This window comes from Hermetia illucens, chromosome 6 (assembly GCF_905115235.1).
Source record: "Hermetia illucens chromosome 6, iHerIll2.2.curated.20191125, whole genome shotgun sequence".
In the NCBI taxonomy this organism is placed as follows: domain Eukaryota; kingdom Metazoa; phylum Arthropoda; class Insecta; order Diptera; family Stratiomyidae; genus Hermetia; species Hermetia illucens.
The window spans coordinates 36165872-36191468 of NC_051854.1; the positions used below are offsets into that span (position 1 = coordinate 36165872).

Consider the following 25597-nt stretch of genomic DNA (forward strand, 5'->3'; position numbering starts at 1 on the left):
AAGATCAGCAAGGAAGCACAAGAAGCCCGAAACAAAGATTTTAAGGCCTACGGGGAACATTTTAGCCGAAAGGCTTCACAATACTACAGACAGTTTGAATAGACTCTTAATTTTTTCTGATCCCTTTATTACTAACCTGCGAAAATTACCAACTCTAAAGGGAAAATCATTCGATAGGGATGTTTGTGATACAATATGTTAATGGCGGACTTGGATAATTCAGCTTCCTCAGTACAAGTCCTTCAAATCACGGATTCCGATGATTCCTCTTAATTAGATTAAAAAAATTAGGCTCTAAAAAGAATCAAGTACAATTAAATACACATTCCTAATTTTTTTTTTCTTTTGATTATAATCATTTTTTATTGAAATCATCCTTATCTTAATATTTTACTTTACCTAACAACTGAACCAAGCTTTGAAAATGTGTTAAATGTTCTAAGGTTTTTATTGTTTCAAATTTCGCGTTTTACATACATATATATTATGCGAAATTACGTCTTTTTATAATTTAGTCATGCTTTTATCCCATTATTTATTACTTACAATAATATTCTAACACGAAAAAATGGTTTTGAAGTTTTGAACACGAGCGCCCTGTAAAGGCCCCAGTGTGCGACGGTGGCAGTGAACTGGGTGTTGAATGCGTTTTTTCTGTGTTCCTATGCAAGTGAACTGATACGCACTGTGATCGGAAGACGACAATTGTTGGCTGCGCCAAGCAGTGGATCCACTCTCCCAGGACTGCCGACGAGTTGGTCGCCCTAAGGACACTTGGCGCAAAGTAGTAGAAGACGAGTGCGAGTGTCTCGGGAAGTCGTGGTGCGAGCTGAAGGGCATTTCAGGTAAACGCGAACTATGGCGCGTAAGTGTGGTTGTCGCGCAATACCCCACCTAGGGGTCAATGGCAACCATATATATATAAATAAATCCATGTCTGTACGCTAAAGACCTCCACAAGAACTCTTTGTAAGAAGTGCCTTCATATTTGTGCTCTGTAAGAAACTCGGCGGTGAAGCCATGAAAGAAGTCGGGTGATTTAATAACCTGTTAATGAAGCTCACTGTTGTCTCTGTTGTCCACCATCTACACATCATGAATAGATCAATCCGATGCCGAGGAAGAAGGCTTCTGGCAACTACTTGGGACAAAGACCAGAAACATATGCAAGACCGAAATTTTTGTATCATTTGAGCCGTCCAGCATTACCCTTGCAATAGGAAATGCGTGAAAGGTCACCACCATAAACTGAATCATTCATTACAACGCGGAACTTATTTTTTTAAGTCATTGAGGAAAACTGCTACCGACACAATAAACAAACTAATAAGTGTCAATTTATTTAACTGATGAAGGCAATCATTGAACCCAGATGATTGAAGGCCCATGTTGAAGCACTGCATTACGATAAGGAAGCAGATCCTATACCACATAAAAGACTAAATAGTGGGATCTAGGATCCTTTTTTGAGGCAATCTTCCATATGAATTGGTTTAACTTTCATGCTTACTTCGAAATGCTTGAACAGATTGTAAACCAATATATTAATGTTAGATTGACGTTCCTGAAAAATTCATATCCATAAAAAAAATGTTCAAATGAACAAATTCGTGCCTCTTTCATTCGCTCTAATCTCACCAAATTGCTAAATCGACAGGGGAAGTCCATAGGAAATGTACCTTTCGGAGACAGAAGTAGCACCTGAGAGTGAAATCAGTTGAATTCTATTTTTAAAATGAAACAATAATTATCTCTAATTAAATACTATGTATTTACAATTAATTTTCAAGTGATTTCTGTACTTAATAAATAAAGATTAACATATAAAATCCAATAAATACTGCTAAAAATTAAAAACATTAGAAATGTACTTTAGACACTTTCCTTCTGTCGCAACTCTCCATTTTCCTTTTTCACTTTATTCTTAATTTAAATATTTTCTGCATTTTCTTGATCTACATGAGCATGGTATCTTATCCTCTTCGAATGGAAATTTGTAATCATATGTCAACTCTTCTCCTTGAACGATCCGTCTCAAAGCAAAGATGATTATATGCTTGTGGCCAAGAATGTCCACCACTTTTGAATAACAGTTTGGCTGCAAAGATTTTATGTGAGTATCCTTTTTCAATTTCACTACCAAATTTCTACTTACTTCGCAGGAATGATTAATAAATCGAGCTGCATTTCCTCGCATTGTCGCATCTACAACAAGATTGTCATCGATCTTAAACATGTAGCAACCAATATTTTTGCTGTCATAATATCGCTCTCTTTTATCGGTTAGTGTTGATCTTATAAGTTCTCCAGCGTATTCGATAACCATCTCCCCTGGAAATAAGTCACAATGAAATCTTCTTATATATAAAAATCAATTGCTGTTCGTTAGTCTCGCTAAAACTCGAGAACGGCTGAACGGATTTATCTTATCTTGGTTTTGAAATGTCCGTGGAGGTCTAGGGAAGGTTTAAAAGGTGAGAAAAATTCGAATAATTGCCGGTAAAACCCTAAAAACAGCACTTTTCTTCTTCCCATATAAACGTTTATTTCTAAATAAAATTTAGAGTCAATTTGAACTTTATTGATATTCAATAAAGTTCAATCACTCACTATGTTCATCGGACCTCATATTACAACCAAGTGACAATCTTTTATTTCTAAAAAGACATCAAATGTTTCACAGCTCAGAACATGTTGTATTGGAAAATAGAATTTCTGTTTTTAGTATTTTTGTTTTTCACTATTTAAACCTTCTCTGAATTTCCATAAATATTTCAAGACCAAACTAGACTACCTAGACCTAGACTAGATATTAAGTTTTGTTACAAATTAAATTTCTGAATGCAACGATAATATTTGACATTAGATTTGACAACCAACTAATATGTCAATCCATCCTCTTGCACTTTAGAACACGGAAAGAAGTATTACGATATTGTGTTACGATATCTATGAGTGCGCGAGAACTTTTTTTACTTCGGCGATCCTTTGTGGTAGTGACATTCCAGTAAATGTGCTCTTTTTTTTTGATATTTTGCGATTGTGACACTTTACTGCTAAGTGAGCGAAAAATGTTCTCACTTTGATTATTTACAATTTACGATGCCGAGGAGAAGACAACCTGACTTGGGTCGTCGCAGTGAATCAAATGTGCGAAGAGCTACCTCACTTACTAACTGCACTGATGACCAGAGAGAGACAGATCAAGAAAATAGTCGTATTGCTATGTCAGAATTGCGTTATTTAGTGAGTGATAATGAAGGTAGATAGGCTTAGAATGCAACGAGTTCGTGCACATCAAACACAACAACAGCAATCACGACATAATAAAATTGATCGAATCCGCAGACGGAATGCTCCTGTGATTCTTGAACGAGCTGCATTCCACTATGATCCGGCAATTGATTATAGTGCTGACAAATCGGTAACAATTGGGGAAATGAAAATAATTTGTAAATATTGTAAGGCGTTAAAATACACTCATGAATCTACTGGATTATGTTGTGCTGGAGGCTAAATAAAATTGCCACAATTGCTCCCGCCACCAGATCCTTTACGATCTTTAGTTTCTGGGATTGGAAATGATTCTAAGCACTTCATGGCCAACATTCAGAAATATAACAGCTGTTTCGAGATGATATCATTTGGCTCTAGACATATTATACAGGACAATTTCATCCCCATTTTCAAGGTTACTAAAATGTATGTATCGGAAATAATTAATCTACAAATTTTTAAAAATTACAGATACAAGGACAAATTTATCACTTATTAGGGACACTGTTACCAGTACCTGATGCAGATTATCAATTTTTACAAATTTATTTTATGGGCAATTCAGATGCGGAAGTTGATAATCGTTGTGCTCACAATCCAACAGTGAAGAGAACCATTGTCCATGAATTACAAATGTTTCTGCATCAGAATAACAATTTAGTAAACATGTTCAAAATAGCATTGGATCGAATGCCATCTGATAGCCATAATATTATCGTTCGAGCTGACAAATCGATTGAGGCAGTTCGAAGTCTGCCGGGTCAGCTAGTATATAATAAATATAATTTTATCTATATACCTAAATAACACTATTTAACACAAATCTATCTTTCGTGAGCTCATTGTGTTGGCAAATATGCTAGCAAACAAATTTCTTTCGGACGTTGCTTTGCCTGATTAAAGTGAACTCAAATTAGGTCAGGAAATATGCTAATCTAAATGTTTAAATATTTCCCATGTTCGTGTACGCAGTACACGCAGTAGTGAAAGAATATTTTTAATGGAATAAAATCTCCGAAAAAAACTATAGTAGTGGTCGTACTGCAATACTTGCAGCATAATTTCACCAAGCAAATTTTCCACTAAATGTACATGTAATTTAAATACTAGATTAACAGTAGCAGCAATTCCTTCCGAACATTTACTTAACTTAACTTTAGTACCTGCACGAAGGTCTTACAGCTTTTACAGGTCTGTCCTGCTGATGATCGATATTTTCTCTTCAACTTCTAGGTCGTTATGAAAACCCTAGGAGTTTCCATGTAGGCATAATCTTAATTTTACGGTTCTATCAGGAGAGATTAATTTGGTGACCACAATCAAAGTCTCGCCATGAGTAGCACAGGGATACTGATTTATACTGAATGCCTGTTCAGAATTCATATCAGTGGATACGAGGCACTGAGCGAGAAATATAATAAAAAATCAATCAGACAAATGGCAGATAATAGACGGATGTGTCTGTGTAAGTCACAAATGTGCATAAACCACTGCTACTTGGAAATACGCATATAAAGGGTGACGCAGGGGTGATGGACCGTTTTGAACTTTGTTGTACTGAAAGTGTGGTGGCGATATTTCTTCTTCACACAAGAGGCCAGTTCAGTTGCAAACAAATTCCGTATTACATATTGTCCTCAGAGGGAGGAGCAAGTGAATGGCTTATTTTACGCTTAAAACGAGAGAAGGAAATAGAATAAAAGGACCCAAGCTATAGGGCGTTGTAGGACCAGCATAACTTCGCGATCGGAGAGTGGAAGTAAATTTCGAGCTCCGCGAAGGGTACATAAAAAATGTCCGCACTACGTGTGTTATAAGACCAGGCGATACGGAAAGTAATATCCGAGTTGGCGGAGCAGTCCATCAGGGAATTGCAGAGTTTGAAAAGAGTACGCATATCAAGGAAGATACGACATTGTTGCAGGGAGGGGAGATTGAGGGAGCGCAGTCACAGTGAATTAAAGCATTTAGCAACGAACTTGATAAAGACCAGAAGGTTTGAAATTGTAGATTTATGTTTCACGAAACCATGCTGCTTATTGACAATGAGATGACTGAAGTGCGCGGTCAACCAGTCGTTGACGTACCTTTCCAGGATTTTGGAGAAAGAGGATTGAAGGACAATGGGGCGATAGTTCACAGCAAGAGAAGGGTCTTCGCTCTTGAGGATAGGGATGATAAGGATCTCTTTCCCGATATGGGGAAAGTAGCATTCTTCTTGACTTTTGTTGTAGATTATACTCAGGGGAAGGGAAATGTGTTTTTAGGAAGCTCATCGGGGCCAGGTCCAACATTGGGATCAACATTACCAATGAGGAACTCAATCAAGGAAGGCATAAGGAGAGGAATGGCCAGAGATTCGGAGCAGACTGCAGTTAGTAGAGGTGTAGGGGGTGGGGAGGTGGAAGGAGAAAACACTGAAGAGAAGGTCGCAAGATTGTTGTGGGGAGTTGACAGTGGAGAAATGTGTTTTGCAATGTTGGTCGGCATGGAGTTGTTCTCAGTCGCAACACTATAATCAGATGGATGAAACACTGCAGATCAACAGGTAACATACTAGATAAGAAGCATATAAGCCCGAGACGCAGTGTAACTACACCAGAAAATGTTGGAAGAACAAGAGAAGCGGTACTCAGAAGTCCAGGACAGTCAGCTAGACGTCATGCTGATGAGCTAAGAATCAGTTGTGAGTTGGTTCGACGAATTTTACACAAAGAATGATGAGTTAAGGCGTTAAAAAATGCAATCGTTCAAGAAATTGCTGTCGTCCCTGCAGGGTTGTTGGTCCGTATGGTAGGATTTCGAGAAGAGACTTGAGTCGTGCATCGTTCAAGATGGACATCACCTGGACGATGTCTTACTTACACTAAAGTGGCAAGTAATGAGCTTTAATTAATGTCAATAAACATACATTAATTTGGAAATTGGCCGAGTATTCTTTATTTAAAAACTGTTTTTTTTTTATAATTCTTTGAGAATTTCTTTTAACTTTTATTTGAAGAGTAAATATTGGTAATGTACTGAAGAGTTGTGTCAAGTTGTTTGGAGGCACAGAAAAGTTCTGGTTCTGCAAAAGTGAGTTTCTTTTCTGTAATTTGATGAAATTTCAAGACGGCAAGGTGTAAACACATTAGTGCTGAAAAAAGGAATATGGTGGTGGCTTTATTAAGGACCAACATGTTTTTCTTTCAACATATCGCAAAGAGGGAAAAGGTCTCTCATTAAACAGGGAGTAGAATCAGCAGCATGAGCATCAATAATAAAGAACAAATTCGCAACAAACGGCAAAGTGCTGTGGTAAAAGGAAAAAAATTCCTGCAAAGAATCACGGAATTATTGCACACGCTTGTGAGGAGCGTTTTTGAAGGACTCTTCTCAGGGACTTCAAGAAGAGGGAATACACATTTTGCAAGTGGCATTAAGGAGTTTTCTAAAAAGCATATTTAAAAAAAAACACTTTTTCTTTTGTTCCATTTAGGCAGCATTTAACGACGAGTTGCAGGCAGTTACAGAGGGCCATTAGAGCAGTTTAATGAAGGTTGCATTGCGGCAAAGATAAAAATCCACCAGGAATGAAGCTATGGTAACTTATCTCCGTCAATGGACCTCGGGCCGCATATTTCGTGGAAGGAAGAATCGAAAATAAAGCGAAAAAACAGACTTTTTGTAAAAACATTAGTAGTCCTAATTCGATGAACAGGGACTGTATTTGTGAGAATTTGAATTTACCATTTCGGTTTGTTGTGAACACGCTCGCTTGTCTTTCTCTTCCTGTTCGCATGGTGCCGACTCGTCTAGATCGGCTTCCCCACAGCTTTCTCGGTCGTAGATTTGGTCCAGGTGAAGTGGAAACGTTCTCAAATCTTCATCCCGGATTGATTTAGGCCAACTACACCAAGAGGGTTGTCATCAGCGCTGATTACTTGACCACATCATGAAATATTCCACTCTCGCAACTTATTCACGATAAGTGCAAATCCATATCGGTCGTGAATTTCCGCAACATTTTTTTTTATTTCTATGCGAAGCAGAATTCCTTTCTCTTTGTGGGCCGGCAACATTCAAATCCATAGAAGACAACAGGACGATTGATCATAAACAGTGAATCTCAATTTTTTTTCACCAATTTCTAATGGTCGGACTAATTGAAATTCTACACCAGTTGATTCAGAATTGCATGTCGCCAAATAAGATTAAAATAAAAAACAATTTTTTGAACTGAAAGTGATCAGGGTACCCCTAAACTGAAAGGTTCTTTATTATTATTTCATCCAGGGTCACTGTCTTTTTCTTTTTAACGTTCTCTAAATAGCAACCGAGTTGAATGGAAAGTGCATGCAGCATTAAAAAATGCGTGGCCGTGACTATTTTAATTGGACAGACAAATAAATGATGATGATTTTGTGCATTTTCAAAGATTTCGCGCAGGGTTGTTGGCAGCCAACAGAGCCTATTTCAGCTTACACAATCTCTTCCGCTCGAAACGTCTCACCATAATGTCAAAGCTCTTACTGTAAAAGGAAATGATCTTGCCAGTCCTCATGTATTCCTCGGAGACTTGGATTCTTAGCAAGAAAAATTGCGAACTCTTGGCTATACATAAGTATGGACGATTTCGGAATCTATCATCGACACCATTACTGTCTAGTTGTGGATAAAATCCGGCTCAATAGGAGGGCCACCTAATCCATATGGATGACGATGATCTAGCCTGGGAAGTCTATAAGGGTATTATGTATGGTAGAAAAAGAAGACGAGGCTGACCTTGCCTGAGATGGAGCGATGGTGGCTAGGACGCCAGACAGCTTTTAGGGATAACGAATTGGGGGACCCCGGCGCAAACCCGAGATGTCTGGAGTTCCTTATTAAGGTAGGCCTAGACCGGGTGCCGGTTGTTGAGCCGTTGATTATGATGATTTTCAAAGATTCCCCACTGTCTTATTCGCTTATCTTTCAAGTATATTCCGTTAGCATTCAATTATGACCCCTCAATTTTATCATTTTTCAAAAACTAGCACCTTACATATTCAACTAATTTTCTTCAAATAGAATATTGTGATCTTACCTGCTTCAATATCTTTCGTACAGAAGAGACCTCGACCGTGAATGTGGGAACGGAATACACCCACATAATCTTTATATGTTTCTTTAAGAGTCCGATACTTCATAGCCATTGGCAAATTACTTCCAGTGCCCCGTCTAAAAGTAATGAAAAGAAATAAAGTTTCTCCAAGGCCTTCCAATAAAATTTAAAAATGTCGACATGAAACCATTAGTCTCGAATCTATACACAACATAAAAAAGAAAATCCTCTTACCTTGGGACTAATTCATTATCCGATGGTTGAATAACAACATGTATGGGTTGTTTCCGATGCCTCGAAGCCAACCAACTGAACATATCGTAATCAGAGCGTTTGGAAAATGCTTCACATCGAGCAGCGCCGAAGTCATTCTCCTTTAGTTCCTCTTGATCGGAAGAGTACTCTGCACTGATGCTTGTTTCTTTTCTGTGATATTTCGGGGTGTACTTGCTACAGCGCTCCGCGCCTGGCAATTGTTCAATCAAGTATCTTAAGGCATTGGTTTTCAGTCCCAACATTTGTATCCCACACATATCAGTCAGAGGACCTTCTGGCAATGTTAAAAGTCCATGAGCTTTACGGGCAATTTGTACTGCTTCAAACACTTTCTCCCAAATTTCAGTAATTGAGGTCGATTTATATGTAAATCCATCTTCACTTTGAATTTCATAAAGCACATGTGGGCCTGTAGGTTTTGAAATCATCATTTGTTCTGCTTTTTGAGTAGGGATTGCGATTCTGGGCATGTCTTGAATGTTTTGTGGATCTAAATTTTCTTTCTGATCGACAAGATATTTTTCATCGAGATTCTGTTCCTTTTGATTGAAGTTCAGGTTGTTACATTCATCGTCTAGATTCTCTAGTATTTTACTTATCTTCTCCTTGACTTCAGGTAAAGTGCTTTCGGATCTATCATCATTATCAGTAATGTCATCACAACTCGTCTTCATATCGAAATCGTCATCTATCATATCCTTATCACTATCTTTCTCCTCTATTTGTTTGTCTTCGATTTTGGGGGACGGCTCCTCAAACTCTGTAAACTCTGGCACAGCAAGTGTTGGCGTTTCCACAGTAACATTACTTTCACTTTTCTCCAAACCATCAACCTTAGTTGGGGAAACATTCATTATCGAAATCTTCAAATCTTCTTCTTTTACCGCTGTTTTTGTTTCTGAAATCTTCTGCACAGAATTTGGTGAGTTCGGTTTCTGTAGGATAGTTTGCATTGGTAAAACCCTATTCGTTGGCCGGGAGACTATATTGTTGGATTGGTTGTTCGCAGTTTGTTGAATAGGATTGACAATGTTCGTTGGTATGCTACCATATGGAGAATTGAATGGGGCGCAAGGCAGCTGGATACTAGATGAATGCGAAGTTACAGGCTGAGTTGGATTCACCGTGCACGTCGGATTAAACTGAACATTAGTTGGTTGCTGATAAACAGAATTATTAGTCACAACGTTACTTTCAGGAGTAGGAGTATGGAATGATGCAGAAACGACTCCTTTCTCCAATGCCACCGTGACGGGCTGGGAGGTTTGATTCTGCTCTGACAAACTTTTATCCAGCAATGCAATGTTGAATTGGCGAGGCACGCTCTTATCGTTGTTACTGTTATTCGCGACAGGTTTCCTTTGGATCGTGTAGCTTGGCTTTGGAGCTATCAGTGTTGGAATTTGATTCGTAGCTTTCACTGGATTGTTCACTTTTTGATTGGCCGTCTTAGCTATAATTTTCGGCTTTATTGTCACTGATGCAGGTTTATTTAAAGGTCGAATCAAATTCAATTTCCTTTGAACAGGTTGAATATTTACCACGGAAGAATTTGTCGTGGAAACAGGAGCAATTTTAGGTTTCAAAGCATACTGTTGAGATACTGAAAGCGGCGCGGTTTTCATTATTTTCGACATTTTGTTTGTGATTGCTGATTGCATTCCAGCAGAATTGTTCTCTGCAGTTGGTACGTTAGCCGTGGAAGCTGTCGAGATGGCTGCTGGGACTGTATGATCCTGCACGATTTGATTATTGGTTACAGACATATTTGGTATCACTTTATTAATTATTTGCGGTTGAATTTTTGTCATAACTATTGGTGTTGATTTTGCCGTTGGTTTTACAGGAGAGAGAGTATTCATTTTCGGTGCTTGGATCTGTTGGGGGACAATACACTGAGAAGTCTGTTGCGGCTGACTGTGATGCTGCTGAATATTGTAAATAGATTGACTGCCTATCTGCTGCGCTTGTACTTGAGCTTGAATTGGTTGCGATTGTGTTTGTAGCTGGGTTAGTGGCTGCTGTAAAACGTTGGCAGATATGATGTTAGATTGAGTGGCAGGTTGTTGCATGATTGTTGTTCCATCCACATTATTCAAAACCACATATCCATTAGGCATTTCCATTATCGGCTCAATTTTACTTGCTTGGAAAACCTGATGTGGGAGCAACGAAACCAAATTCAAAGTAAGAAAACAATCGTTCCAATTGTGAATATATATAATTACTCCGTACTTACCTGTGTTGTTGTCGCGGAAAAGCTGGCATTTTGACTCAACACGCCTTGCATAGCGGTCGAGACGAATTGCTGTGATGACATTACTGTGTTCTGCACAATCGTCTCCAGTCCATAATATACAGGCTGGCTTGCAAGTAACATCGTTGGATTCGCCACCATTTCCAACGCAGGTGCTGGGCCCAATACCATTTGTTCTGCAGACATCATCCCGCACTGTACCGCTCCAGATTGAGGCTGTATAAGAGTGCCGATAACTTGAGGTGGCGCTTGTTGGGCAATCTGCAACGGAGTTGCAGACAGCATTTGTAATCCTGCTGAAGCGTTCGTCAACAGAAGATTTCCACTGGAATCGGTTTGAATGAATGCGCCTTGCATCAAAGGGTTTGCTGGTGTTATGAATGCGTTATGCGCCTGAGGTTTGAAGTCTGTAGCTGAGGGGACAGCTAAATACTGTACTGGTTGGCTGTGGCCATCTGTTACGTATGACATTATATTATGTGGCCCGTTGCTCATTTGTTGAACAATAATAGGTTGCGTGTTCGTGTTTGGCTGTAGTATTAAGCCTGGCGTTTGAATACTCTCATTCACTATGGAAATCGGCCTGTTGTCAGTTCTTTGAAATACCTTCTTCATTTGAATGGGCTTTGAAGGTACATTCTGTGCAACTTTTGGTCTGAGTTTCGTTGTAGGTGATAATTGGACCGGCTTTGACTTTGGAGGACTTTTTTCATTTTGTACTCGATACAACTTCGGTTGAGGGAGCGTTGAGACTATAGGATTCGCTGTCGCACTTACCGGTTGGGTAATAAGTGTCGCCTGTTGCGGAGCTATGGTGACAATTTGTTGAGTTCCACCATTAGATGCAGGCATGGTGAAAACTTGCGACGATGGATTTTGCATGGCTTGTACGCTTGATAGAGGTACAGTAGACATTGATACGGTAGGCACTTCGTTTTTCTGCTGTAATAATTGAACAGTCGTTGATCCATTCATGGATTGCAACGGGAAAAATTGATGCGATTGTTGCTGTGGCTGCTGTTGAGTATTGGTCAGAATAATATTAGAGACTCCTTGATTAATTTGCGTTATGGGAATATTCGTGTTTTGTAGACTTTGTATATGAATACTCTGCGTTGTACTGTTGCAAGGCATTGGAAACGAAGTTGGCGTACTACAAGGAAGCGGATTTAATACCGCATGGGCATTTAATGAGGATTGGTTCAGGTTTTGTACTAACGAAAGTGGATGCTGGTGGATACTTCCATTCATTTTATTCCCTGGTTCCATGGTTAGAAGCATATGATGGGATTGTATAGGCGGCGAACGTGCAGATTCCGATTCACTTTCGCTTGTGGATAGCGACTCGCAAGTTGCCAAATGCCTTTGATAAGATTCCTGTGTTCGATACGTGCAATTGCAACGATCACATTTCACAGGGCAATCAACTAAACCTTGTTCGTAAATATTATGATCTTGATGAAAATCCAGCATTTCATTTTCGCTCATCAGATCATCCATGCCATCTAATTGTGAAATTTTCAATTTTTCCCCAACATCACGTACTTTCCCAGTACTCTCTTGATTAATTTCCGCAGAGGATGAGGAAGAATACTTTTTCGCAGCGCTCCAATTAAACGTCTTCGTCTTAATATCTTCACTCTGCATTGTTCTGTGACGTTCTAGAATTGGAATCTCATCTTTTCTCCTGCCAATTGAAAGCAATACGCTCTCTGGAATTCTTATATCCTGGAATCCTTTCGACAGTTTTCTCCGCTTCGCTCCCGACGTTCCGTCGATTTTGCAGTTAAAAGTCAAGCTAGATGATCTTTGTTGGCTTCTGTTACTCCCAAGACTCCTCTGAAATACTTCCGATTTGCTTCTTTTAATCTCTCGACTAGAGCATATAGGCCGCGCTGCTGAAAGCATTGCATCTTCGACGTGATTGAAACCTAAATTGACAGGCCAATCTACAGCAGCATTGCCGTCTTTTTGGAAAGGCTCATTTCCATCTTCTTCTGACATAGTACCATCTTTTGTACATTCGTTCGATAAAAGCGTTTCAGCTTTTGAGTCGAGATTTATCATATCTTCATAGATCATTAGTTTTGGAAATATATCGAGCATAGAAATTCCATCCAACAATTCATGTGGAAGATCTTCGAAAATAGCTTCCTTAATTTCCGGTGGTAGCAAATCAGCATTATTTTGAGGTTCTTCTTCCGTGGCATCGTCAGCACTGTAGTTTTGACTAACCGCTTCTAATAGTTGCTTCATTGATCGCTCTTGTCTGAGAAACATGTCATTCTCATCATTAACGATCAAACTGTTATGCCACCGAGCAATTTGCGCTAGACCTATTTGCACGAGATTCACATTATTTGAGTGGTCCACAGTAAAATTTCGACCATAGTCCGTGGAAAAAGCGAGAGCTCCATTTTGAATAGACGTTTTTACCGTATATTCAACTATCTTCCAAGGTTCTTTAATCGACCAATAAAGCCGTGTACAAGAAAAATCAATCGGAATTAAAGACTCGTTTGTGTCCGAAAGCTTCGGAAATATGCTTCCTAGTTTCTTTACCACTAGAGATCCTATGAGAAATTGTACTTTGCTGGGTTCAATTAATTTTTTCTTTTTTCGGTCAAGCTCAACATAGACAGGTCGTTGAACATTGAAATGTTTTTCACTTTCTACGTTTTTCTTTTTCAAACTTTCTTCGACGTGCTGGGGGCAATAGACAGTTTTATCAGTAAGAAATGAGCATTCTGCTTTCCTAGCACAAGGGTAGTGGAAGTGTTCACCACAACTTTTCACGTTACATCCAACGGTTGCTCCCCTATTCCCGCACAGGGTGCATTTGATAAGTCGTCCTCTTGATATAGCACTATGTACATTCTGAAGTGATCCATCAATTTCTTCGAAAACTTCCGCCGACCATAATGCACAATTTATATGTACCCAAAAATTTTGACCGCAATATATGAGCCTTGACTCTTCACCTGATATGCCCTCGCCAACTCCTTTGCACAGCATGCAACTTCGACTATCCTGTCCTACTACTGAACCATAGAAGCAATCTTCAATGTCTCCGGGAAGATCGATCACTGGGACTTGTTGATCACATTCAACTTCTGAATTTTGAGTGAAACTACACGAATCGAACATATCCTCTTCGAGAAGATCCGTACAGGCTTTCGTTTCATTCTGAAACCAGGGAAAAGTTTCACTCAGGATTTCCTTGTACGTTATAACCAGTTCATCACAATTGGCTGCTGAGATCACGTTGATCATATCATAGTTGAACTCAGCTACAGATACGTATTCACAGGCGTTGATTTTACGTTTGATGTCGATCAAGGATGGGACATTGGGAAGCTGTTTGTCAGTGGCTCCGCAAAAGCATTTTTTCACTGAAGCTGGTGGCGATTCTTTGAATTCATAGACATCTTCCAAACCGTTATCATCACTATTCTGAGATTCTTCATCGAAACTTCTGTAGTCGCAACTTGAACTACTAAATTGAATATTGCGGTTCGCTTGTATTGGTTGACATATGCAAGGAGACGTCTTTTTCCTGGGACTAAGCTTTAGAAGAGCACAAGCTTGTCTACTTTTACTCAACAGTTTCACAACACTTAAGAGCCCAGATTTGAATTCACCAGCAACGGCTTCTCGCCAGATATTAGATTGCGTATTTGTCTCCGAGCATTTTCGACATATGAATTCGATATTTTCGGGTAAAGTACTCAGCATATTGTACTGCTCATCTGAAAGACCTTCACACTTCGCATGCACCCATCGTTCACAATCTCCACATTCCATCATTTTTAAATCAAAGTCATTATCTTCGTAGCATTTTTGGCAAATTGGGCAGTAGTTGCCTTTCTTTCGAAGCTTGAAACATTGCGAGCATAATGGCAGATTTCCAACAAACTTGGTGACTTTTGTGGTGGCACAGCTTTTACATTTCAGACAATTCGCGCAAATTAGCGGCCGATCGGCTCCCAATAATCGTTTACTCGTTCCTAGGCAAGTTGTGTGGTAATTTTTCTGGCATTTCTGACATTTAACCTTTGATCCCGAAGACATATTACAGGTATAGCATACAGTGCATCGAGGACATAGCCAGTTGAGTTTACTAGTAATGGCATTCAAGTTAGTTCCAACGCTCAAAGAAGTATCGTATATACTTGTAATGGTATCATCGAGTGAGGAATGTTTCAAATTATATTCATCTTCGACACAATACTGATGATATGGTTCGCAGCAACAAGCACAAAATATTAAAGGGTCTACGCCAGCGCTTCCGCATAAAAAACAGAGAGCACGAATAGAGATTGACTCTGTCAGTATCAAACCAAAACCAGTTTGGCTTACTTCTGCAGGGTCATAATTTTCCCAGAAATCGATTGATATAGTTACTGGTGAACGTTTGTTTGCTCCCTTTTGTGAATTCTTCCTGCTGTTAAAGCTCCTTGAAATTTTCCTTGTTAGTGATTTCTGAACATCGACTACACTTTTCTTCATAATGTCCGATGACTCTACAGTTTCCTCCTCACTCGCGTTAGCTGGAGGACTTAGTGGCACTTTTGAAATCTCCACCTTGGTGCAACTTGTGCAATTTAGTGTGAGATCATCAACGTTCAGATTTGATGTGTGTTCCGAGAGATCCGCTTCATTGACATTTGCGGTTACAGATGTTGGAGTAGGTTCTTGTAACGTTTCATCCGTCATTTCATCTTCAGGACTCTGAGCTTCATCTTCATTTTCAAACGTTGCCAGTGGCTGTCCCAAAACAATCGATGCACTGCGACACACATGTTTCACTCGCGGTCCTTTCAAATCGATTCGCTGCCTTTTTGGAGCCTCATTTGAGGCAGTAGCCAATTGCGATGCCACAGGCACCCTTTTCTGCTTACTCTTGTTACTTTCTTCCTCGTTAACGGAAGAAACCGATTTAAGGTCATTATTAACATTGATCACAGATTTTGTTCTATCTAGCACATTTTTCTTATCACTCTCATTAATGTTTGGAGTATTTATATTCGAATTGATTGAGAAAACTCGCTTCTCTAAAACTGTAGGCTTGATTAACGGACTACCGCCAAAAGTAGCGTTACTCTCTGTTAACGCATTCGATGGCAACTGAGCGGCTATATTGTTGCATTCAACACTCTCTGACCAATTAATTAGGTTGCTGCATGAACTGGAAAATAAATTGCTACTGCTTTTATTGTCCACAGAAGTCGTTGACGCTGTAAGATTTTCTTTACTGCTGCCAACGCTACTATTACTAAATGGACTTATGCAGTTTTCACTTTCCGATAACGACGCAGGAAGTCTTGCAGTCAAAAGTTTCCTTACACCAGACGATATATTAAATGTTTTCAAACATTTTTTAAGCCAGCATGCATGGCATCTTTCTTTGAAAGTTCTCTTGATATTTCTATATTTATTGCCTATCACAGGTGAGATGGAGCAACTACCTGCATAGAGACAAAAAAAAGGCGAATTAGGAATCATTCCATTAGGATGTCCCTGGGATGGATACGGGGATTGTTACCATGATAAAGGCTGTTAGAAAACTGCCTTTCACTTTCTTATTATATTTGGATAATGTATACGTACCGTTGCCTGAAGAACATTGCAATGTATTTGTCTGCGAGTCGCCGTTTGAAGAATTTACAATTCTTTTAATTGTTTTCGTTATAAATTTGCGGCAAGCTTCACAGGCGAATATGTCAAAAGTTGGGGTTTTTTGAACGCTGGTATGGAGACTTCCACAAACACCACAAATACTGGACACTCCTTTGGAGAGAGTAAATGTTTTAACTTCAGCAAGTTTTTCAGAATTAAGTGCAATACTCACCTAAGGTAGTAGAACAGTTGTCAATGGCTTTCTTCTGTCTTAAACCGAACGAGCTGTTTGCGCAGGGAGTAGTAATGAATGATGGCGTGGAAGTTCGCAAATCGAATTGTAAGCGCGGTTGCCGAAGTATCGATTTCGATGCACAGAATAGGCTTCCAAAATTTTTAGATGTCGAGAATGCGAAAAGGTTGTTTTTAATAGCATACTCCCCTTCAGGTTGAGAACAGTCTGAAAATAGAAAAAACACGAAATACATGAATAGTCGCTGGTTTTCGTTTGCGATTTATTCGAATGAGGTGGGACCCACTTCCAGGCAATTTGGTGAGAATTCGTGGTTTAGATGCGAATACAATAAATGTCAGGTAGGTCTCCTAGTCCCATATTTTGATAGAGGACATTTATTTGCTCTTCTGGAGAATAACACCAAGAAAGCCAAGGATAACACATCTGCTTCATGGGGATTTCCGATGTAGATCATGCATCATTCTCCTTTAAAATTTTCTACCGTTTTAATGTTCATTTTTCGGAGTTTCGTTTTGAGAACTGCGGAAAGCACTATTTGAGTTATAGGTGGTAACAATTGATGTTACTTGCATTAGTCCCGTCGCTTCCATTCATAAAAGCGAAATTTAAGGCGGAGGTATGTGCACTCTTAGACACATTAATTGTATGATTTTTATAACATTTTTACCCAAAAACGGACTTTTTATTATCGGATTAGTTAGAGAAGACTCCAGAAGCTTGGCCAGGAATTTTTGGGGGATCAATTTACAGGGTCTTTTGTTCTTCCAAATCGATTGACTGGTGAAGGACATACATTTTTTTGCGGGAGGTTCTGCTCGATTTATTGAAAAATGTACCATTTAGCAGAAGGAGCTGGATGTTTTTTCACCAGGATGGTACACCTTCGCATAATTTCACGGATGTTATCTCTTTTTAATGAAGAATATGATAACGATGGCTAGGCCGTTATGTGTTAGTACGATGGCCTGCAAGATAGTTTGATTTAAATCCACTGAACTAATTCCTGTAGGGATATTTAGAAGAAATGGTTTATAGGAGCCTCCAAGATTCTTAGAAGAAGTTTCTTCTAAATTTACTAATGTTAGTGCTAATATATCAGGCAGAATGTTGTCTGAAACTTAAATATTTATATAAGCGTGTTTCGTAAGTGGCAATTTTTTATTTGCGCCTACAGTGTAAAGTCAATCATCTGCTTGCTTCAAACACAGCCATCTGTCGGTCTGTTGTCTAATACAGACGCACACATTTGCCTGAGGCAGACCCAGATATTTTTCTGATACAGAAGCAGACTTTGTCTGAAGCAGACATTGACATTGATGTCTGACACAAGCACAGAAGGAGAAGAATATGCCTTTGCTTTTAAGTGCTTTCTCTCCACAAAGCAATTTTGCAGACTTGGAAATATCTTTCGAGTTTTTATGTACAGTCGGTCAAGTAAGAGCGTGGTCGTGTTAATTTATAAAAAAATTATTTGATGAAACTTTCATATTCATATATTCATTGTACACATTACAAACAATGATGCAATTCGGTCAATAATGTGTCCAGTCACCACCGGCGTCGACAATTGCCTGGCATCTCCGAGGCAGGCTTTCTACTAATTTGACGGCGTATTCTAGTGGCAAGAATCTCCAAATCCGACGAATTTCGTAAGACAACTGCCAGAAAGTGTATGTGCGTCTTCCACGAAGCTTCCGTTTAATATATGCCCACACATTTTCAATAGGGTTTGCATCGGGCGACTGCGACGGTCAATCCAATGTAACGATGCCAGATTGAGTCTTCCACTGAGTAGTTTAGGATCGTTGTCCTCCTGCAGAATCCAATCTTCATTTCTTGTGATGAACCATCGTTTGGCAGATGGCAGTAAAGCCTTTTTGTAGATTTTTATCATTTTCTCGGCATTTAGGTTGCTAGTAAAGCGGTGCAAAGTGCCGAATCCCTGCTTTGAGAAGCAGCCCCAAAGATGCACCTTTATTCCATGTTTTACGGTCCGCTGAACAAGCCTATTGGTGGAAGTTGACCAGGCTCGCGTGAGGACAGAACGTGCCCATATAGAACATTCATCAGTAAAAAGACATTTTCAAAATCTCTGTCAATATTCTGATGCGCCCAAGCGAGTCGCTTTGTCACATGTTTTTCAGTCAACAGAGGCTTCGTCATTGTGTTTATGCGCCATTTCAGTTTATAAGTATATAAGGGTTCGGATAGTTTCGTAGGATATATCTAAACCTTTTGCCATTAATTTTGCTTGTCCTTGCCGCAATGCTAAAGCAGGATTCCGCGAAGACAGATTCACTATTCTTTTTTCATCTTTTTTGTTCACTTTTCCTGTCGAGCCACGTTCTGCTAAATCATCGACATTTTTAGTCACTTTATATCGCTGTATCCACTTCTGTACAAATGCCTTCGACTTTCTCATATATTTAGCAGCCACTGATTGCGACATTTTGGGACCTTTCGGGTGGATGCAAAGGAACACAGCCTCGTAGCGCGACGCGTACTTAGCACTCATGGCGTCTAACGTGATTCTCTTTCAAAAGATCAATGACAACTGAATTTTTGTTGACAATGCATCAAGAACAAAGCTTCCCTCTATTGGCTTGCGAAGGAATTAAAACGAAATCTTCCATTACCTGTCGGTGAAGTTGACCACGCTCTTACTTGACAGACTGTACATACTTTTTTGTCTACATCTTCAACGCCTTTTAATTTTCTTATTGGATATTACGTCCGATTCCTCCAAACATACGTACAGTAAAATTTGATCATTAGCCGTTGTGTTACCACCCAAAAAAGTACTCGTTGTTTACCAGCCGGGCACCCAAGCACAGATTTATAAATAATACTGTACTTTAGCTCAAGATATGTTTATACTACACATTAGAGAGATATTGACTAAGTTATGGTTTACGAAAGTATTTAAGCTGAATAAGTGTGTCCGGAAAGCTGAGTGATTAGAGCACAAGGCTGTCGTACGGAAAGTCGCGGTTCAAATCTCACGGGTGGCAGTTTTATTTGTATCGTTACGACGTCAAAACAGTCTACTCAGTTGTGAATGAGTACCTGAGTCAAATCGCCCGAGATTATTACCCTAAATGCTCGTTTTCTCCAACTTGAGTGGGAATTTCAACGATACAAGCTGGACATTCTGGGCCTAAGGGAAGTAAAATCGTGGGACTCTGGGGGTACTTCTCTTCCACTTGCGGTAATGTGCTTTTGGACTCTTGAAAGCCAAGTGGTAGCCGGTTTCTGACAGACTTCTAACTGCACTGCAAGATTCCGGTCCAGGTGAAGGAGCATCACAATTGTAGAATTCTACGCACCAACGGAGACTTCCGATATAATGAAGAAGGATGCTTTCTAAAGGTGACATTGTGATGGATGATCTGAATGCCAAGGTGGGATCTGACAACACCTTGCTTGGACCTGTGATGGAGAAGCACATGGTGGGAGATTCAAGGATTTCTGCAACTGCCACCGTCTTGTCATTGGTGGCACATTGTTTGAGCACAGATCTTACCTCAAGGTTAGTTGGGTTTCAACTGACCGACGTCGTACGGGCAATCAGATCGACCACTTCAGCAGAATATTTAGGACTTGTCTGTTGGATATGCGTAACAAGAGAGGCGTTGACATCGGCCTCGAGAGGAGTCGTCGATCACGTCCCGAAGGAGCGTCATAAGACCTGGCTGACTGCAGAATCGTGGAAGTCGTCGGAAGGGATTGAAGGCTTTACTGAGCGCGAGCGATGGCGAGCGTCACGCGCTCGAATTCCGATACCAAGAGAAATACCGGGAAGTTCAGCATAGTGTACGCCCTAGCAACAGAGGATTTGCTATTACGCTGGTCAGGGAAACGGAAAATATCGGTCAACTTTTTATCCACCATTACAAACAACCGAAGAGGTGGAAAGAACACTTCATCGCGGTTTTTAGTATCACATCCGGTGAAGTTCCTCCTTTTGTGGATGAAATGGCTAGTCCCCGTAATTGAATTCCAATTGGGGTGCAATGAAAATTACAGAAAAATATACATAAATTATTCAAAAACTTAAAATTTTCAGAAACATGAACAAGTTCGGTGTGGGTCTCCACAGAGACTAAATTCAAAAACTATTACGTCCACATTTAAAATTTCCCTAATCCAGTGGGTAAGTTCCTGTTACAAGAGTAAAAATTACTGGAAAGCTTTTCTATATGTATCAACAAAATAACCACCCCAAGTACACGAGTAAATTTGCAAAGCAGTTTTTTACCGAAGATAGCATTGGACAGTTAGAGGGACCGGGCTCAATTGCTAGATTTAAATCCGATTGAATATTTGTGGACAACAAATTCATTCCATTTGAGGCTCGCGTAAATACGAACTCTTTCCAAGGAAGCATTCAGGAAGAGTGGATTAAAATATCCAATTGTAATCTTGCCGTGTTTCTAGCGATTAAATTGTTTGCAATAATTAAGACTGTTTTTACTTTTTCTCTAGTGTTATTCATAATATTTATTTATATATATATATATATTACAAAAAGCCCACGGACCCTCTTCCCGCCCAACCGGACCGAGGGGCGACCAACCTAAGGATGGGCTGAAGGCAACATCCAAAGGCCCCCATCACAGCGATGATGCGTTTTATCGCAAAGTGTGTGCGACCATGGGAAAATGTATTACTACTTCCCGATTGTCGTAAACACTTCAGCCAATGACGCGGAGGTTCTACACTACAGAGACATGGATCTTATATTGAAGACAGTGCTGATCAAGACTGAAACCCATTAGGTCAGATTGTTACCGGACAGGACTCTTCGGACTATAGCACAGGTTGCAAGGATAACTGCTTTTTGCATCTCCATGTATAGTCCAGCCCTAAGATCGAGCGTTTTCAGCGCTTTATGTAAGTTCTGCGGGACTAATCCCGTCGCTGAAATTATTACTGGGACTACTTGGATCTTTTGTAGTCTCCAAGTCTGCTTCATATCGTCTGCCAAGGGGCCGTAGTTCCGAATTTTTTCGTGCTGTTTTTCAACAGTGTTCCGGTCCAACGGTACGGCTACATCGATTATAAAGCACGCTCGTTCTACCTTCAGAAGCAGAACTAGATCGGGTCTGTTATGATTAACACTGTGGTCGGTGGCAATAGTGTGATCCCACAGTAGTTTGACCCGATCATTTTCCAAGATTCTCTGCGGAGTATACTTATAGTAAGGATGGTAGGTTGCCACTAAGTTATACTTCAACGCAAGATTTTGATGGAGAATCTTGCAGACGGAGTTATGACGATTGGTGTACTCGGTACCGCTCAACATCCTGCACGCAGATGTTATGTGCTGGATGGTCTCCTCTTCACAGTTGCATAACCTACAACTGGAGTTGGTGATTGAGGAGTCGTGAAGAATGTACCGTTTATAATTTTTTGTTGGGAGCGAAGCATCCTGAATTGAAGTTAGGAATGCTTCGGTCTCATAGAAAAGTACACCATTTGTCAACCATTTGTTGGAGGCTTCGATGTCAATGCCTGACAACAACAAATTTTTGATATGACCTCCGTGAATGGGTTTCTCTTTCCACATGTCGATCTTCTGTTGGACTGAAGTAACATTCGACATGGGATCCCATTCTCTGCTTCTCAAGTTCAAAGGAGATAATTTATTATCTGCCATGACGGTAGCCTGATGTATTTGGCTAGAGGATTGTTACTCATAGAAAAACTCAGGAAGAGAATGCACTTGATTGTAGTGCAGCGTTTTTAAATCAAGTACCCCCCTTCCTCCCTGATGACGTGGGATAGTGATCCTCAATTTTTCGGCAGCTCTATTGTGCATGTTGTTGTTTGCAAGAACTACCCTTACCCGTCTATTGACAGATTCTAAATCAGTATTACTCCACTGTATCACACCGAAAGTGTATAGAAGGACGGGAATGGCAAAGGTGTTGATTGCCATGATTTTATTTTTCCCGTACAGCTCAGTTTTAAGGACAAGATCCAGACGCCGTTCAAATTCCCCCAGCAACTTAGATTTAATTATTGCCACAGCAGGTGTTGTTGCTTGCAATATGCCAAGGTATTTGTAGACGTCGTCCGAATCCATGCCTTCAATTCGGATGTTATTTTGGCTGTATCCTTCGTTGTCGGTGTGTTTTCCCCGAACAATTGTTTTTATGCGACATTTCTCCAAACCCAACTGCATGCCGATATCCCTGCTGAACTGGATGGTGATGTCCAGCAAGGAGCGAAGTTGGTTCTCGTCTTTGGCATACAATTTGATGTCGTCAATGTATATTAAATGGCTTAATGTACATTTCGACAATATGCCATGCTTGACTTGGAACCCGTATTTGCTTTCATGCAAAAGATGGGATAGCGGATTCAAAGCCAAACAAAACCACAGTGGGCTTAGAGAGTCGCCTTGGAAAATGCCACGCCTGATTGGTATCTCTCCTGATGTTTGCGAAGATACCGATAGCTTCGTGCTCCAATTCTTCATTACTGTTCTTAGTAAAAGAACGACATTCGGGTTGATTTTATACAAGCCTAACACTTGTAGTAACCACGAATGTGATATGGAGTCAAAGGCTGATTTATAATCGATGTAGGCTGTCGAGATGTTTCGTTTTTGGTGGACAGCCTGCTTTACAGCTACCGTATCGATTATAAGCTGTTCTTTGCAGCCTCGGGAGCCTTTTGCGCCTCCTTTTTGCTCCTCAGCTATCAATTTATGAACATCAAGATGTTTTGAGATGTTCGCGCACAGAACTGAAGTGAAACCCTGTAGATGGTAGGAAGACAAGTAATTGGTCGACATTTTGAAGGGCAAGAGGCACCCTGTTCCTTGGGGATGAGGAAAGTTATCTCCTTGGTGAAAAATGGAACTAAATCAGGATCGGCAATCATCTGATTAAATTGATTTGCCAATATCCTGTGAGTGCTCTTGAACCGCTTCAGCCAGAAGTTGTGAATCTTGTCAACTCCTGGCGCCTTCCAGTTACCTGCCTTGTCAAGGGCTGCTTTAACGTCGACTTCAGTTACGTCAGGCATGGTCATTTCGGGGAGGGCCTCGCATGAACGCATAAGGTGTGGGAGCCACGCTGCTTCTAAATTGCAACGGCTGGATTCGCTCTAAACATTTCTCCAGAAGTCTTCTGCCTGATCCAGATTGAGGTTACTTTCCCTATCTGAGCTGGTGAGATTTTTGTAGAATCCCCGTTGGTTCTGGAAGAACAAGGTGTTGTCTGTCCTTCGCTGAAAGCTTTTCTGATGCCTACGGATGCGATTGGAGCATACCGCAAGTTTCTGCTTCAGCACCTCGAGGATTTCTTTGATTGGCATATCATTGGGCAGATGGTAGTTTCCAATGATGTTCGCAACGCATCTGTGCACTCTTGGTGATGGATTTCCAAGGAGTGCTTGCGTCACACGACCAATCTCCTTTCTCAACTTTTCGACTCTTTTGTTGAGTCGAAACACCCAGAACGGTAAAGTCCTTCTGCGCATACCTCTGTTATTCGCTCTAAGATGTTGGTTATGGAGACGAATAACCGTGGCAGCTGCAACGTAGATCAGGCTGTGAACCTCTGTAGCAGTAATCTCGCTAGCCAAACGATCAGCCAAAATTCTGTCAACGGCAGCAATGATGTTAGTAGTTGCCGAAGTAAACTTCAGTTTTGGGATCTTTGGCCTAGCGTCTGGGAGAATCTCAGCATACTCTGTGAATGCGACCTGGAATGCGGTCAAAGCCTCATTATAAATTGGGTCGACATCCCCAGTTACTAAGCTTCTCCTGACTACTGGATTCATGGAGTGCCTTACAGGTGGAGTACTTGTGTTACTCCTTTGACTAGTCCGGTAATTTGATGACTCCAGCCCGAGCTCAAGTGAAACCTCTTGGAAGATTTGTTGCCTAGTTGGTAAGGCAACTCGGTTGTTATTCACTATCACCCGGTACTGGTTGACGACGTTCTGTTCCGGAACATGACTTAGCTCCGGAAATCGGGTTATGAACGCGTCATGTAGTCGATGTCTGTACCCTGATGGATTCCGTTCCAAATCCGTGACACGGTAATAGGCGCGGACGATAAATTCGTTGAGTTGGTTCGTCCAAACCATACGACGCCTAGGTCTCCCGTCCCTGATGGTTGACGGCATAACCGCCAAAACATCCAAGGGCGAAGAGCCGCTCTGATGTTGTTGAACGACCCTTAACCGTGTTGGGTACTGTCTTCGTGTCCCTGGGGTCCCATTAAGAGAATTTAAATTGTTTTCCCCAATTTTATTCCCACGAGTATTGGGGAAGCAGTCAACCCTGCAACAGAGCCCCAATGTTGCAATGCCCCATGGTTACCTCCAAAGGTAGGGAAGGTATTTGGAGGGGAGCCGCTGAAATACAGTGTAACGTCACTGCAATTCATCCGATAGGCGCGTCGATCCCTTCACCCCGGATTACGGATTTGTTAAGGAGGTTTACTCCCCCTGAACGGGAAGAATCGGTAAGGGAGGACGAACACAAAGGGAAACGTTCTGCTTGTCCGCGGCTACTTATTTACAAGATTAACTTGCGATATTCGTGGCTGACCCGGTGGGTCATGTCATTATCCGCAACCCATGACACGCGCCTGGTCGCATGCAGCTCTGCGTTTGCAACTCAGGTGAGGATAAATATGGTACGCCAGGTACGCCATATATATATATATATTAAAATACAGAAATAGTTTGTCCTATTTTTGAAAAAAAAAAATCCTTGCCCCTTTTGTGTTAATACCCTGGAATTTCTAACTTAGAATGCTTCAATCGAAAAAAGCCTGTTTTGCATCAAACCCTTCAATTTGTCAGATAG

At 40.5% G+C, this 25597-nt stretch overlaps 1 protein-coding gene across 1 annotated transcript in view; it reads right to left on the reverse strand.

The window, feature by feature from the left end:
• Positions 1–1728: 1728 nt before the first annotated feature.
• Positions 1729–25597, reverse strand: part of LOC119658569 (histone-lysine N-methyltransferase trithorax) — a 50102-nt gene continuing 26233 nt past the window's right edge. The window contains exons 3-9 of the mRNA XM_038066017.1: positions 16744–16971; positions 16503–16682; positions 10875–16360; positions 8594–10791; positions 8342–8475; positions 2156–2331; positions 1729–2098 (exon numbers count right to left, since the gene is read on the reverse strand). Coding sequence (XP_037921945.1) covers positions 1925–2098; positions 2156–2331; positions 8342–8475; positions 8594–10791; positions 10875–16360; positions 16503–16682; positions 16744–16971 — 8576 coding nt within the window. The 3' untranslated portion in view covers positions 1729–1924. The remainder of the gene's footprint in view (positions 2099–2155; positions 2332–8341; positions 8476–8593; positions 10792–10874; positions 16361–16502; positions 16683–16743; positions 16972–25597) is intronic.